The sequence below is a fragment of the Ammospiza nelsoni genome, chromosome 2 (assembly GCF_027579445.1).
Source record: "Ammospiza nelsoni isolate bAmmNel1 chromosome 2, bAmmNel1.pri, whole genome shotgun sequence".
In the NCBI taxonomy this organism is placed as follows: Eukaryota; Metazoa; Chordata; class Aves; order Passeriformes; family Passerellidae; genus Ammospiza; species Ammospiza nelsoni.
Genome location: NC_080634.1, coordinates 115437153 through 115447978, shown reverse-complemented (window position 1 = coordinate 115447978; position 10826 = coordinate 115437153). Strand labels below are relative to the sequence as shown.

Below are 10826 nucleotides of genomic sequence, written 5' to 3'. Positions count from 1 at the left end.
TGAACATGAGGAAGAACTTTCATCAGCAGTGACTGAGCACTGGGCAGATTGTCCAGAGAGGGTGTGGAGTGTCTTTGACTGGAGATATTCCAGAACCATCTGCACACAATCCTGTGCTGTGTGTTCTGGGATCCTACTGGAGCAGGGGGGTTGGACCTGGTGACTCACTGTGGTCTCTTCCAGCCTGACCATTCTGTGATTTAGTGATTGTGTGACCTCGCTGAAATGCAGGTCTTTGGTGTGAGGAGTAAATGAATGGAGAATGTAACTTAGTGCCAACTTCCCTTCCTCTCCATTCCTGAACTATAATGGCTCACAAATCAGAGGGTGGGAGTCCCAGGGCCAGAACTGCCTCGTCCTCATGAAGATGGGATGCACAAGGCGATATTGGATGGTGCTTCTACTTCCCATTTCCTCAGGGAAAGCCTCCGGGAGCTCTTTAGGAAGCTGTCCGTGCCTGGAGCGTGGGGACAATTCTGGCTGCCCTCCTCATTCTATCCCAGCGAGCGACCTTCGGTGCCCCATTCCTCGGGACAAGCATCTGCCGCGCGTTTGGGCAGAGCGACAGCCACGGCTCCAGCGGCATGGGGACACGCTGCCACCTTCCCCGGTGCCCCGAGGGGCGCCCCGATCCCTCCGCTCCCCCATCCCGGCTGGGGGCGGGCCGGGCCGGGGGCGGCCCCGGCTCCACCGCGGCCCGCCCGCCTCCCGCAGCCAGTCGGGGCGGAGAGGCGGCACTGGAGGCTCCCGCGCCGGCAGCCGGGCGGGCAGCGGCGCACATGGCATGTCTGATGGCGGCTTTCTCCCTGGGCAGCGCTTTGGTAAGGCGAGCCCTGCCTTCCCTCTGCCAGCGCCGGCCGGGGGGCGAGGTGCGGGGCTGGGGGACGGAGATGGAGCCGGGGCTCGGCGGGGAGCTCCCGAGGGAAAAGCAGGGTCGGAGGGTGCGCCCGGGGTTGTGGGATGCAGGATGAGTGCTGAGGGATGCGGGGTGAAGGATGCGCAGGGTGAGGGATGCGGGATGAAGGATGCGGGATGAAGTATGTGGGGTGCAGGATAGGGGGTGAGGGATGCGGGATGCAGGATAGGGGGTGAGGGATGCGGGATGCAGGATGCGGGATGAAGGATGCGGGATGAAGGATGCGGGGTGAAGGATGCGAGTGTGCGAGCGGCTGGCGCCGCACGGCGGGATTTGACCGCTGGTTACCTCAGTCTGTAGCTAAGGCGGGGGGATTATCGCCGAGCATGCTCGCTGCGCCGCTGCGCCCCGCCGGCTTCCCGGCGGATTTGCGGAGGGACCGTAACCTTTGCATAACACCCGGGGCCGGCGGGGGACGGACCGTCCTGCCCCTGCCACCGGCCGGGCTCCGGGAGCGGCCCGGCTCCTCAGCGGCTGCACCAAACTCCATGGGAAATAGCCCAAAGTGCCCCAAAGCCGCGGAGAGGTGAGCGCGGTGCTGCGGAGCCGCCGGGGCTGCGAGAGCAGGGCTCGGGATGCGGGGCTGGGGCATCGCTGGGGGTGGCAGCGCCGAGGAGAGGGTGCTGCAGGTGTTGGGGCGTGCAGAGGGGGCTCAGGTGTGTCTGTGCCCTGGGTAAGTCTGTGCCTGTCGTAGCCACGCGATTGCCCAGCTTTTTCCAAGCGATCACTGTATCAGGAGGCGTTTGGATCATCCCGGTTGTTCGGGGGATCCTCTCCCATAGCGAGTGGTCCCTGGAAGGGGAAGGTGTGTGAACAGGCAGCTCGGTCCACACAGTGACTGAAATTGTTTAATGTCCCAGTAACAAAAATCTTTGGCTTCATACTCTTGGGTGATTCAATAGTCAGAGGCAAGGCTTGTCCAAAGGATGTTTCTTTTGGAATCGATCTAAACTGGAGAAGCTCTGACTGTCACCTAGATAATCAAGGTGACCTGCTCATTCGGAGTTCATTTTTGGATACTCCCTCTGATTGCGTGAAAGTGCCCAGTGGTTCCTCAGAACAAAAGAGATTATGAGTGCCAGAGTGAGCCTTGAAAACATTCAGGGAAGAACATTGTTAACTCGCCTTCTCTTAGTTTCTAGGGAAGTTCCCCAGCTTTGATTGTTGAGCTCTAAGATGTTTCACATTACTCTTGTTATGTTCAAATTACATACCATGGCAGTGAACTATTTAAGAATTTGACAGTAAGTGTTAGTGGATACCTGACCTCTAAGTAAGGTGAGAGCGTGATTAAAATCTCTTTCTTGAGAAAATGTGGTAAGCAGAGCTGATTATTTTCATCCAGAACTTGGGGCTTGTGTGTGAAGAATGTGAAGATGCCAGCTTCTGGAGTGGTTAAGCAGAAATACTTTTTTTCCATCAGTGATTATGTAGGACTGGAGGTTTTTAAATGTTTTTGTCAGCATTCATGACAAGTGACTGATCTGAGCTGGGCTGCTGTTACAGCAAAGATGGGAATACCAGGAACCATGAGAAGGAAATGGAAGTGGCACAGGCAAGAGGAGGCAGTGTCCCTTCTTAGCTGAATTGGACAAATAGAGGGAAACAGTGGCAAGATCTGCAGCTCTGTGTTCATGCATTGAAAAGTAGTGCAGCACATCTGCTTTCCAGGGCATGACTTTGTATTATGTGTCAGCATGGAAGGCCTGGCACATCAGCCATCTACAGGAGTCCTTTCCAATACAAATCTGCATCAAAAATACTAAATTTCCTAATAGGCAACTGTGCAGATGTTTGGCTCTGCTTGTGACATCCGCCAAACAACAGATGACAGCAAACAGCCTTTAAACAGAACTGTTCAAAATTCTCTTTAGCTGTAGAAAATTTATGACTGTTTTTCTCTTGAGCTTACACACATCCTGCTCATATTGGTGCAAGGCACCTGTGGTGGTAAAAGGAATAAAAAAATCCATAAAATAATAAATAATAATAAAAAAATAATAATAAAAAAAAAGGAGAAAGATGGGTGGAAGGCCATTGTCATGGCCAGGAGGGGAGGGGAAGGAGGTTTAGTCCAAAAAATGCCAAATGGAATTGCACAGAGTGCTGTGATAGGCAAAGTGTAGCAAGAGGGATGGCTGTGAGCACAGGACATTGACCTTACAGTGTCAGTGGTGCAAGAACTGGAGCAGGGTTTGTGTGCTCATGTAGCTGATAAGATTTCCATTAGTTATCACTATCAAGCATGGAAAGCACTCAAGGATTTTGGGTGCAAAGCATTGTGCTTTCCTAAAAGACCTCCAGAAAAACCTTGTACTGTCATCCCAGGTGGCAAAGTCTCCAGAACTAGCAGTGCAGGAGAAAATAAAGCATGAAATAGTACATTTGAAAATTCTCAGAAATATAATTTCACCTTGACAGAAGCATAGGCTGATCCAGAGGAGCAAGAGCTGTTAGGTATTTTGAGTGGCTGTCTTTTGAAATGTCTGCACAAATAATAGTTCAGCCAGCGCTCTTCCCCCTTCAGCTCTGTCCCAAGCCCTGGAATCAGAGTAACTAGAACCAAATTCCTTGAGTGCATGAGAAACCAAATACAATGGGGACTGAACTTATAAATGTATTAATCTGGTGCAAGATCTGAAAGAAAAACTAGTGCTAAAGGAACTGTATGTGCTGCAAGAGCTCTTTTACCTCTTCTGTCAAGACTCAGGCAAAAGAACCAACAAAAGCTTGATTTATTTTACTCCTCTTTCACCTTTTAGCGCAGTACAGCTGGATTTTTGTGCTATTTAAAGAACAATTCTGGCGCAGAAGGTTTTGAAACGTGTTCCCAAACAAAAGTCTGTGAACTTTCTCCATTTCCCTGCAGGGTGGCAGCAGCTCTGGTTGCACCATGGCCGAGCCCAAGTCTGTGTGTGTTTCTGTGGACGAGGTGGTCTCCAACGGCACCGACACCCAGGACATCCACCTCATCAATGGACACTTGAAAAAAGTGGACAATGCTCTGACAGAAGCTCACAGGTTCTCCTACCTGCCCCGCAGGCCAGCTGTGAACATTGAGTTCAAAGAACTGTCCTACTCCATCCAGGAAGGGCCGTGGTGGAGAAAGAAAGGTGAGGAAAACAAGGTTCCATCCACAGTTCATACAGCTGCTCGTTTCTGCCTCCCCGTTCTTGAGGATCTGAAGTAAATATAGTGTTGCTGTGCTGCCAAATATCTGTCCTGTGATCCTGCCTTGTCTACAATTTATTGTTGAGGGTGGGTAGAGCACGCAGGAGTTTAAAATGGGGGTGGGGGAAGTGAGGAGGCTTTGTTATTTTGCTCCTGCAATTGGCTGCTTTGTGAGATGGTTGTTTTTTTCAGTACTCTTTCAGAACAGTGAGTATCTCAGAATTTCAGAAGGCTTTAGGCACCAGGATAAAAACTGTTTTCCTTAAAGGCTGTGTTTGGAAAGAAATGCTGTGAGCTCTAGGTTTCTCTACAGCTTAGATGGGTCTCTCAAAGCTTATAATTTCTGTGATGAAAACACTGGGACTGAATCCTGAGGTTCAGTCAGGGACCAGGATGCTCTTTGGGTTCTCCTTTGCTGATACACACTGCAAGAGTTCACTCCAAAATTATAAATATTGGGCACTTCTCAAAGAAGAGAAGTTTGGAGTAAGAAGAGATTATTCAGCTCTCTTCTCTATAGGTTCTTGGTTGATTCCAGTTCTGATAGGTGATTCTGTTCTTTCTCCTCTGCTTGGCATCAATTCCTTTCATGCCTTCACTGGCTTTGTGTAACCATGTGTTTCCTAGAGAGTTTTTAGGTTTTTGGGGTTTTTTTTTTTGGTGTGTGTGGCTGCTCCTCTCTGAAAGGAAAACTAGGTCATGCAGTAAATTCCTGCCAGCAAAAAGAAGTATGCCCAAGAGAAAACTATTGAAATCTCCAGGAGAATTTTGTGTACTAAATGCCATAATTGCCCTTCCTTGAGGAACTCTCTCCCAGCAATGTAAATTGGCATGATTGTGTGCTTCAGTTCTTTTTAGAGATAAGGCCCTGCCAGTGCAGCCCTCACCTGAGCCATGCTTGGTACCTGCACTGGCCCTGAAACTACAAATCCACTGGCTTAAAGGTCCCACTCGAAATTGTTTCACCAAGTTCTTGGCTGCTGTCTGTGAATTGTATCATGATCACAACACCAAGGCTTCAATAGTCTAAAAATGTGTGGAATGAAAAGCTCTGGAGCTGTTGCCATGAAAGTGCTACGACAGGCTGTGCATACAATTATTCATTTGTTGAAAGATCTGCAGATTTCATGCTTTAATGGGTTTTTCAACATCAAAACTGTGTGTAGACCCACTGGCCCTCTTTTAATTACTTTCTAAAATTGCATGGAGCCACATTGTCCATAGGAGAACAGCTTGGTTTGGCAGCAGCTTTGGTACATTCAAAATTATTCTTTATCTTATCAGAATGAACACAAAACACTGAAGGTTTTTTTGTCCTCCAAGAAATGGAGCCATGCCAAAATGTCTCATTTAAGATTTAAAAGCTTGGGATTCCTAACTGAATCTCTTTCTCACTGGCCAGGATTGATTGAGGGTTTCTATACCCAAAACCCCTGTTCAGATTTTCTGACATGCCTGGGTGACTTGGCTTGAACAAAACAATGTCCTGGCAAAACACCCAGCTGCTGAAAATGTGGAAGTTGTCTTGCTTAGACAGAAATCTGGGCCAGGTGACCTCCAAAGGTCTCTTCCTTCAGTGTTTCAGTGAGTTGCTGGTGAGGTTATAGAAACCTTCTAGAACCAAACTTTCCTCCCAGCCACGTTCCCTCCTCCAGGGACTGGCTCAATATATTGGTTTTAAGAGAAAAGATTTTCCATTAGAGAAATAGAAAACCAAATTGCCTAAATAGTCCCCAGTGAAGGTAGGAACCAAACACTTCAGATACTCTGAATTGTTGTAGTGGTTCTGCAAGTAGAAGATTTTTTGTGTGTAATTTGAGATATATCTGTTCAAACCTGGTGGATTACATATGAAACTATTCTGAATACCTTACACTGGTGCCTGTTCCAGTGGGAAACTGGGACTTTATTGCCCTTCTCTTGGGCACTGCATTGTGCCTCCAACTGGTGGTTGCTGCAGTTCAGCATTCCTTGTGGATTCCCTGTGCTAAATGTCTCTCTCATTGCTGTAATGTGAAATATTTGAATTCACTTTTTATGAGAAGAGTAGCAGAAAACATGCTGGGGAAAAAAAAAAAGAAGGAGATGCCTCTCAGTTCACATTGTTCTTGGGTGCTGGTTGTGGTAAGAAGAGATAAGGAATGCTGTTTCAAAAATGTCTTTTAATTAATGGTGTTTCTATTCTTAAATGGAGCTTGGAAAAGAAAATCTACTATTTCTACATCATTCTCTATGACTGTAATGAATTAGTTAAAACCTTTCAAGAGTGTTGCATCACAAAGGCAGAAGTGCTGTTTCCTTGCAAAGACAATTTGTGCCAGCATGCTGGACAGGAATTCAGCTGAAGAGCAATTCCCTTCAGTAAAAATGGCATTGCAAAGTAATGTTAAGGTTAGGCTCTAAATGAGCAGAAGGAGGAATAATTAGCAGTGCTGCCATTGTGTTCTGTGCTTAGCTTGATTGTTCAGACAATGCAACTCATGGTATGTCATGTCTTTTACTTTTCATTAAAAGCCCAAAGAAAGGCGAATTTGCATTGCTTGTCAACAACAAAGAAGCTAAAGAAGCCATGGTAGACTTCAAATTGGAATTTTTCATTTATTTTTGTCTCAGCCTTAAACTGCTTAATTAAACTATTAAATATCATTTTCTCTTTAAATATAGGGAGGGGCATTTTGATTCCAAGGTTTACATGATAAATGCTGCTGTTCTTCTGAGGTTTTATCAGACTCATGGCAGAGATTGGTGTGACTCTGGAGCTGGTTAATTCCTGCTGTAATTTCCCCTGAGGTCAGTGGGATTAACAGGGAAGGAATATGGGAATATGGCAGGTCAGTCCTTGATCAAAGCTGCTCCATCTGACCCATTCCATTCAGCAGGAGCTGTTGCCAACATGGGAATTTGGGAGAGGTTAAAGAGGTAAAAGTTTCAGAAGGTCTCAGCTGACTTTGGCATTTTCCCCATAAAACTTTCAGGGAATTGGTCAACAGGTAGAAACAATATTCCTTCAGGTTTGAAGGAAAGGGATTTTTGAGTGACTTGCGAGGTTAAGGATCTTCCAGAACTGAAAATATGTCTCAGCCTTTGAATCCAGGCTACGTTCAAGCACGTCCTGGGGGTTTCCTGTGGGTCAGTGAGGTTCATGATTTCAGAAAGCCCCAGGGCTCCTGGAGGAACTGCTATGAGGTTAGGATGGACCGGCAAAAAGGGAACTTCAGCACATTTGGTAGAAATAATAGGGCTGCTTAGTCAGGATACTTCTCCTTTCTTTTAGGATGAGGGACCCAGCTGGCTTGGAGGGGAAAAGAAAGAGCCCTGTGTTAGATCCAGTGTGGATCCTTAAATGCGAAAAGCGAGATCTGCAGAGCTTTGGAACAAAACATGGCCAAAGTTTCACTGTCTTGTCACAAAGCCATTTATCTAAGGGCTGAGAAAGAGATGGAAGTGAGTCCTGGTTTCTGAGCTGTATATTTGAACTGCACTTTGAAATATAAATGGGAACACAGAAATTGGTTTTACCAGTTCACAGAAAAATTACAGACATGTAGGTTTTCATACTAGGACTCCTGAAAACTGCTTGCAAGAGGATTTGGTGGAAAAGTCAGTGCCTCGGGTTTCTGTCATTTTTGTTAAAAGCACCATGAAATAATCTGAATTGTGGTTTGGGGATGAATTATGTATAGCCCCCTATATACAAAGGGGGCATGAAAAGTACTTTGGAGCTTTCTGTCTGGGTCAAAGTCATTCAGCTTTACTTGGAAAAGATACATGCTTTCTATATAGCCACGAAAGGACATTTGTTCTATTTTTTCTAGGTGGGTTTGCTATAATATAGGATGGAGATGGAAATATTCTGCCTATATAATTGAGTGCATCCAGCAAGAAAATAGTAATAAATTTGCTTGCAAAACACCACAACAACTCAGGGATTGCTTTTCTTTTTTTTTTCTTTTATTTTTTTCCTCCCTCCCCTCTCACACTTCTCAGTATTCATGGTTAATTAGGCAACATTTTAGTTGGAAATTTCTCGGTTGTTATTTTTAGGGCTGTAATGAGTCACTTGCGCTGCGTTCGAGCTCTGCTGGGATTTGGTCTGGATAACCTCGGAGGGAGCGGGCTCCGGCCGGGCACCGTGCAAACCGGGGATTTTCACTGCAGAAATCCACGCTCGGCACAAAACGCCCAATTTCTTGTTATTTTGGGTTTGTTCTGATGGTTCCAACCCCGTGCAAGCAAAGCAGAGCGGTGCTGGTGCTATCTTTGCTGTCCGGGTTGTTGTTGCGCAGCTTTGGGCGGCAGGAGGGGAATGGAGCACTCGGATGGCTCCGGGGTGTCCGGGGGGGAACACGGAGCCCTGGGCAGGTGTTTGCTATTCATGGAAGGCCAGGAGTGGCCGTCACAGCCCGAGATAGTGTCATCGGAACAGCGCGATCCCAGCGCCGCGTGTGATGCTAATGCCGCTCTCTGCATAAGATGGAAACTTCACCGCTGTCAAACCATCAGCGGAGATTTAAACAGCCTGGGCTTTGCCGATTTGCTTCGGTGCTGTCTTAGGAATTAGCTCTGCAACACACGCTCGGACAGAGCCCTTTATTTTTATTTAGCCGTCCGCTTTATTTATTTAATTTTTTCGCAGCATCCTCTGTATGACTTCACTGCAAACATCCCCCACCCTCCTCTGCCATGCCCTCCGGAGATGCCCAAACGGAACGCAGGGGAGGCGGGGGGCGGCAGGGGGGATTTGGCCGGGATGAGGCGCTAATCCGTGCTGGGGAGCGGGCCCGGCCCGGCTGGGGCTGGGGCTGGGGCTGGGGCAGGTGCGGTGCCGGAGGTGCCGCATGCCCGCCCGGCCGGCGCGGTTACTGCCGGGCAATGCACTGCAGTAACCCGGGCGCTGCCGCTGTTGCTAAGATGGGAAAGGAGGGAGGGAGAGATGCAGAACGGGAGCGAGCAAAAACCCACTTTCCGACAGAGATTTTTCTTTTTTTTCTTTCTTTATTTTTTCTTTCTTTTTTTTTCTTTCTTTTTTCCTCCTTTTTTTTCTTTCTTTTTTTCTTTCTGTTTTCCTTTCTTTTGTTTTTTTCTCTTTCTTTCTCCTTCTCCCTTTCTTTTCCTTTCTTTCTCTCTTTTTCTCTCTTTCCTCCTCCCTTCCTCCCTTTCTCTCTTTCTTTCTTTCTTTCTTTCTTTCTTTCTTTCTTTCTTTCTTTCTTTCTTTCTTTCTTTCTTTCTTTCTTTCTTTCTTTCTTTCTTTCTTTCTTTCTTTCTTTCTTTCTTTCTTTCTTTCTTTCTTTCTTTCTTTCTTTCTTTCTTTCTTTCTTTCTTTCTTTCTTTCTTTCTTTCTTTCTTTCTTTCTTTCTTTCTTTCTTTCTTTCTTTCTTTCTTTCTTTCTTTCTTTCTTTCTTTCTTTCTTTCTTTCTTTCTTTCTTTCTTTCTTTCTTTCTTTCTTTCTTTCTTTCTTTCTTTCTTTCTTTCTTTCTTTCTTTCTTTCTTTCTCTCTTTCTTTCTTTCTCTCTTTCTCTCTTTCTCTCTTTCTTTCTCTCTTTCTTTCTCTCTTTCTTTCTCTCTTTCTCTCTTTCTCTTTCTTTCCTCCTCTCTTCCTCCCTTTCTCTCTCTTTCCTTCCGACACTTCCTTCCGACACTTCCTTCCCTCTTTCTTCCTCTTTCCTTTCTTTCTCTCCTTGAAATTTCCTCTCCTTCTTTTTTTCCTTCTTTTCCCCCTCTCCTCTCTCTGCCAGATGGATTGTATTGTTCTCCACCATTTTTTGCCTGCTTTGTCTGACAGTTGTTTTCATCTCTTGTGCAAATTAAGATCCATATGTTAGGAGGAATAAACAAGTTAGGCCAGCTGAAACCAACTGCAATACTGGTAAAAGGCTGTTTTCAGGCAAATATTGTGTAGTTCCTTTTCAGCGGCTTGAAGTGTTGGCAAAATTAATTAAAATGAGGCATGATTTTTAGCAGAGGGTTTCTAAGCACATGTTTTAACCTTGATAAAATCTGTGTAGTTTTTCTTTTAACACTTAAGCTGTGTCAAGATGGTAAAAATACATTGAGTAGTTGCTGTTACTGGAGTAGTTCACAGTGTTTTATTAAGTGATAAATAACTCTTCCCAGTGTCCTCTTGCATGTGTTCTGTAAAATAGAGGTTATTGGGAACAAATCTTGGTCAGCCCCTTTGTCTGAGCCTTCTGCTGTTTCCCAGCTGAGTATGCCCTTACTTCAGCATTACTTGTTTTCCTTCCAGCAGAATCCATTGTTTTTGTGGGTTTGTTTTTGTTGGGGTTTGAGGTTTTTTTTTGTTTGTTTGGAGGATTTTTTGACCTAGAGCTTTTATAGAAATGTGCCTTGAGTTTGACTCAGGGCTTTTTGGTCACTGAGCCTTAAAGCAGAACATCTTCATTCTCCTTGCTGTATTGTTTGTTAAACCTAAACATCACAATGACCTCACTATTTTTTATTCTAGCTAATGTTTTGATACAATAAACTTTATTAACTGCTGCTGTGAAACCTTGTGGCTGAGGAAGGCGGTTTTAGAGAGTTGCCAATTAAATCATTCTGGAATTCCTGTGCCAGGAAGTGATCACAGTGAGCTGTTGGGAGTCTGAGCTCTGGTCTGTGCTGTTTCCATCTCTCACAAAAAGTGTTGGGGGCTGGCTGTAGCTCACCCTGACACCCTTCAGTACAGCTTGCTGTATGCTGAGTGGGGTTTGATGAAATGATTTCTCCTCTGCCCATAGGT

At 45.8% G+C, this 10826-nt stretch overlaps 1 protein-coding gene across 1 annotated transcript in view; it reads left to right on the top strand.

Moving 5' to 3' along the window:
• Positions 1-737: 737 nt before the first annotated feature.
• The window catches only part of ABCG1 (ATP binding cassette subfamily G member 1), a 63088-nt gene continuing 52999 nt past the window's right edge, over positions 738-10826 (top strand). The window contains exons 1-2 of the mRNA XM_059494003.1: positions 738-821; positions 3786-4029. Coding sequence (XP_059349986.1) covers positions 780-821; positions 3786-4029 — 286 coding nt within the window. The 5' untranslated portion in view covers positions 738-779. The remainder of the gene's footprint in view (positions 822-3785; positions 4030-10826) is intronic.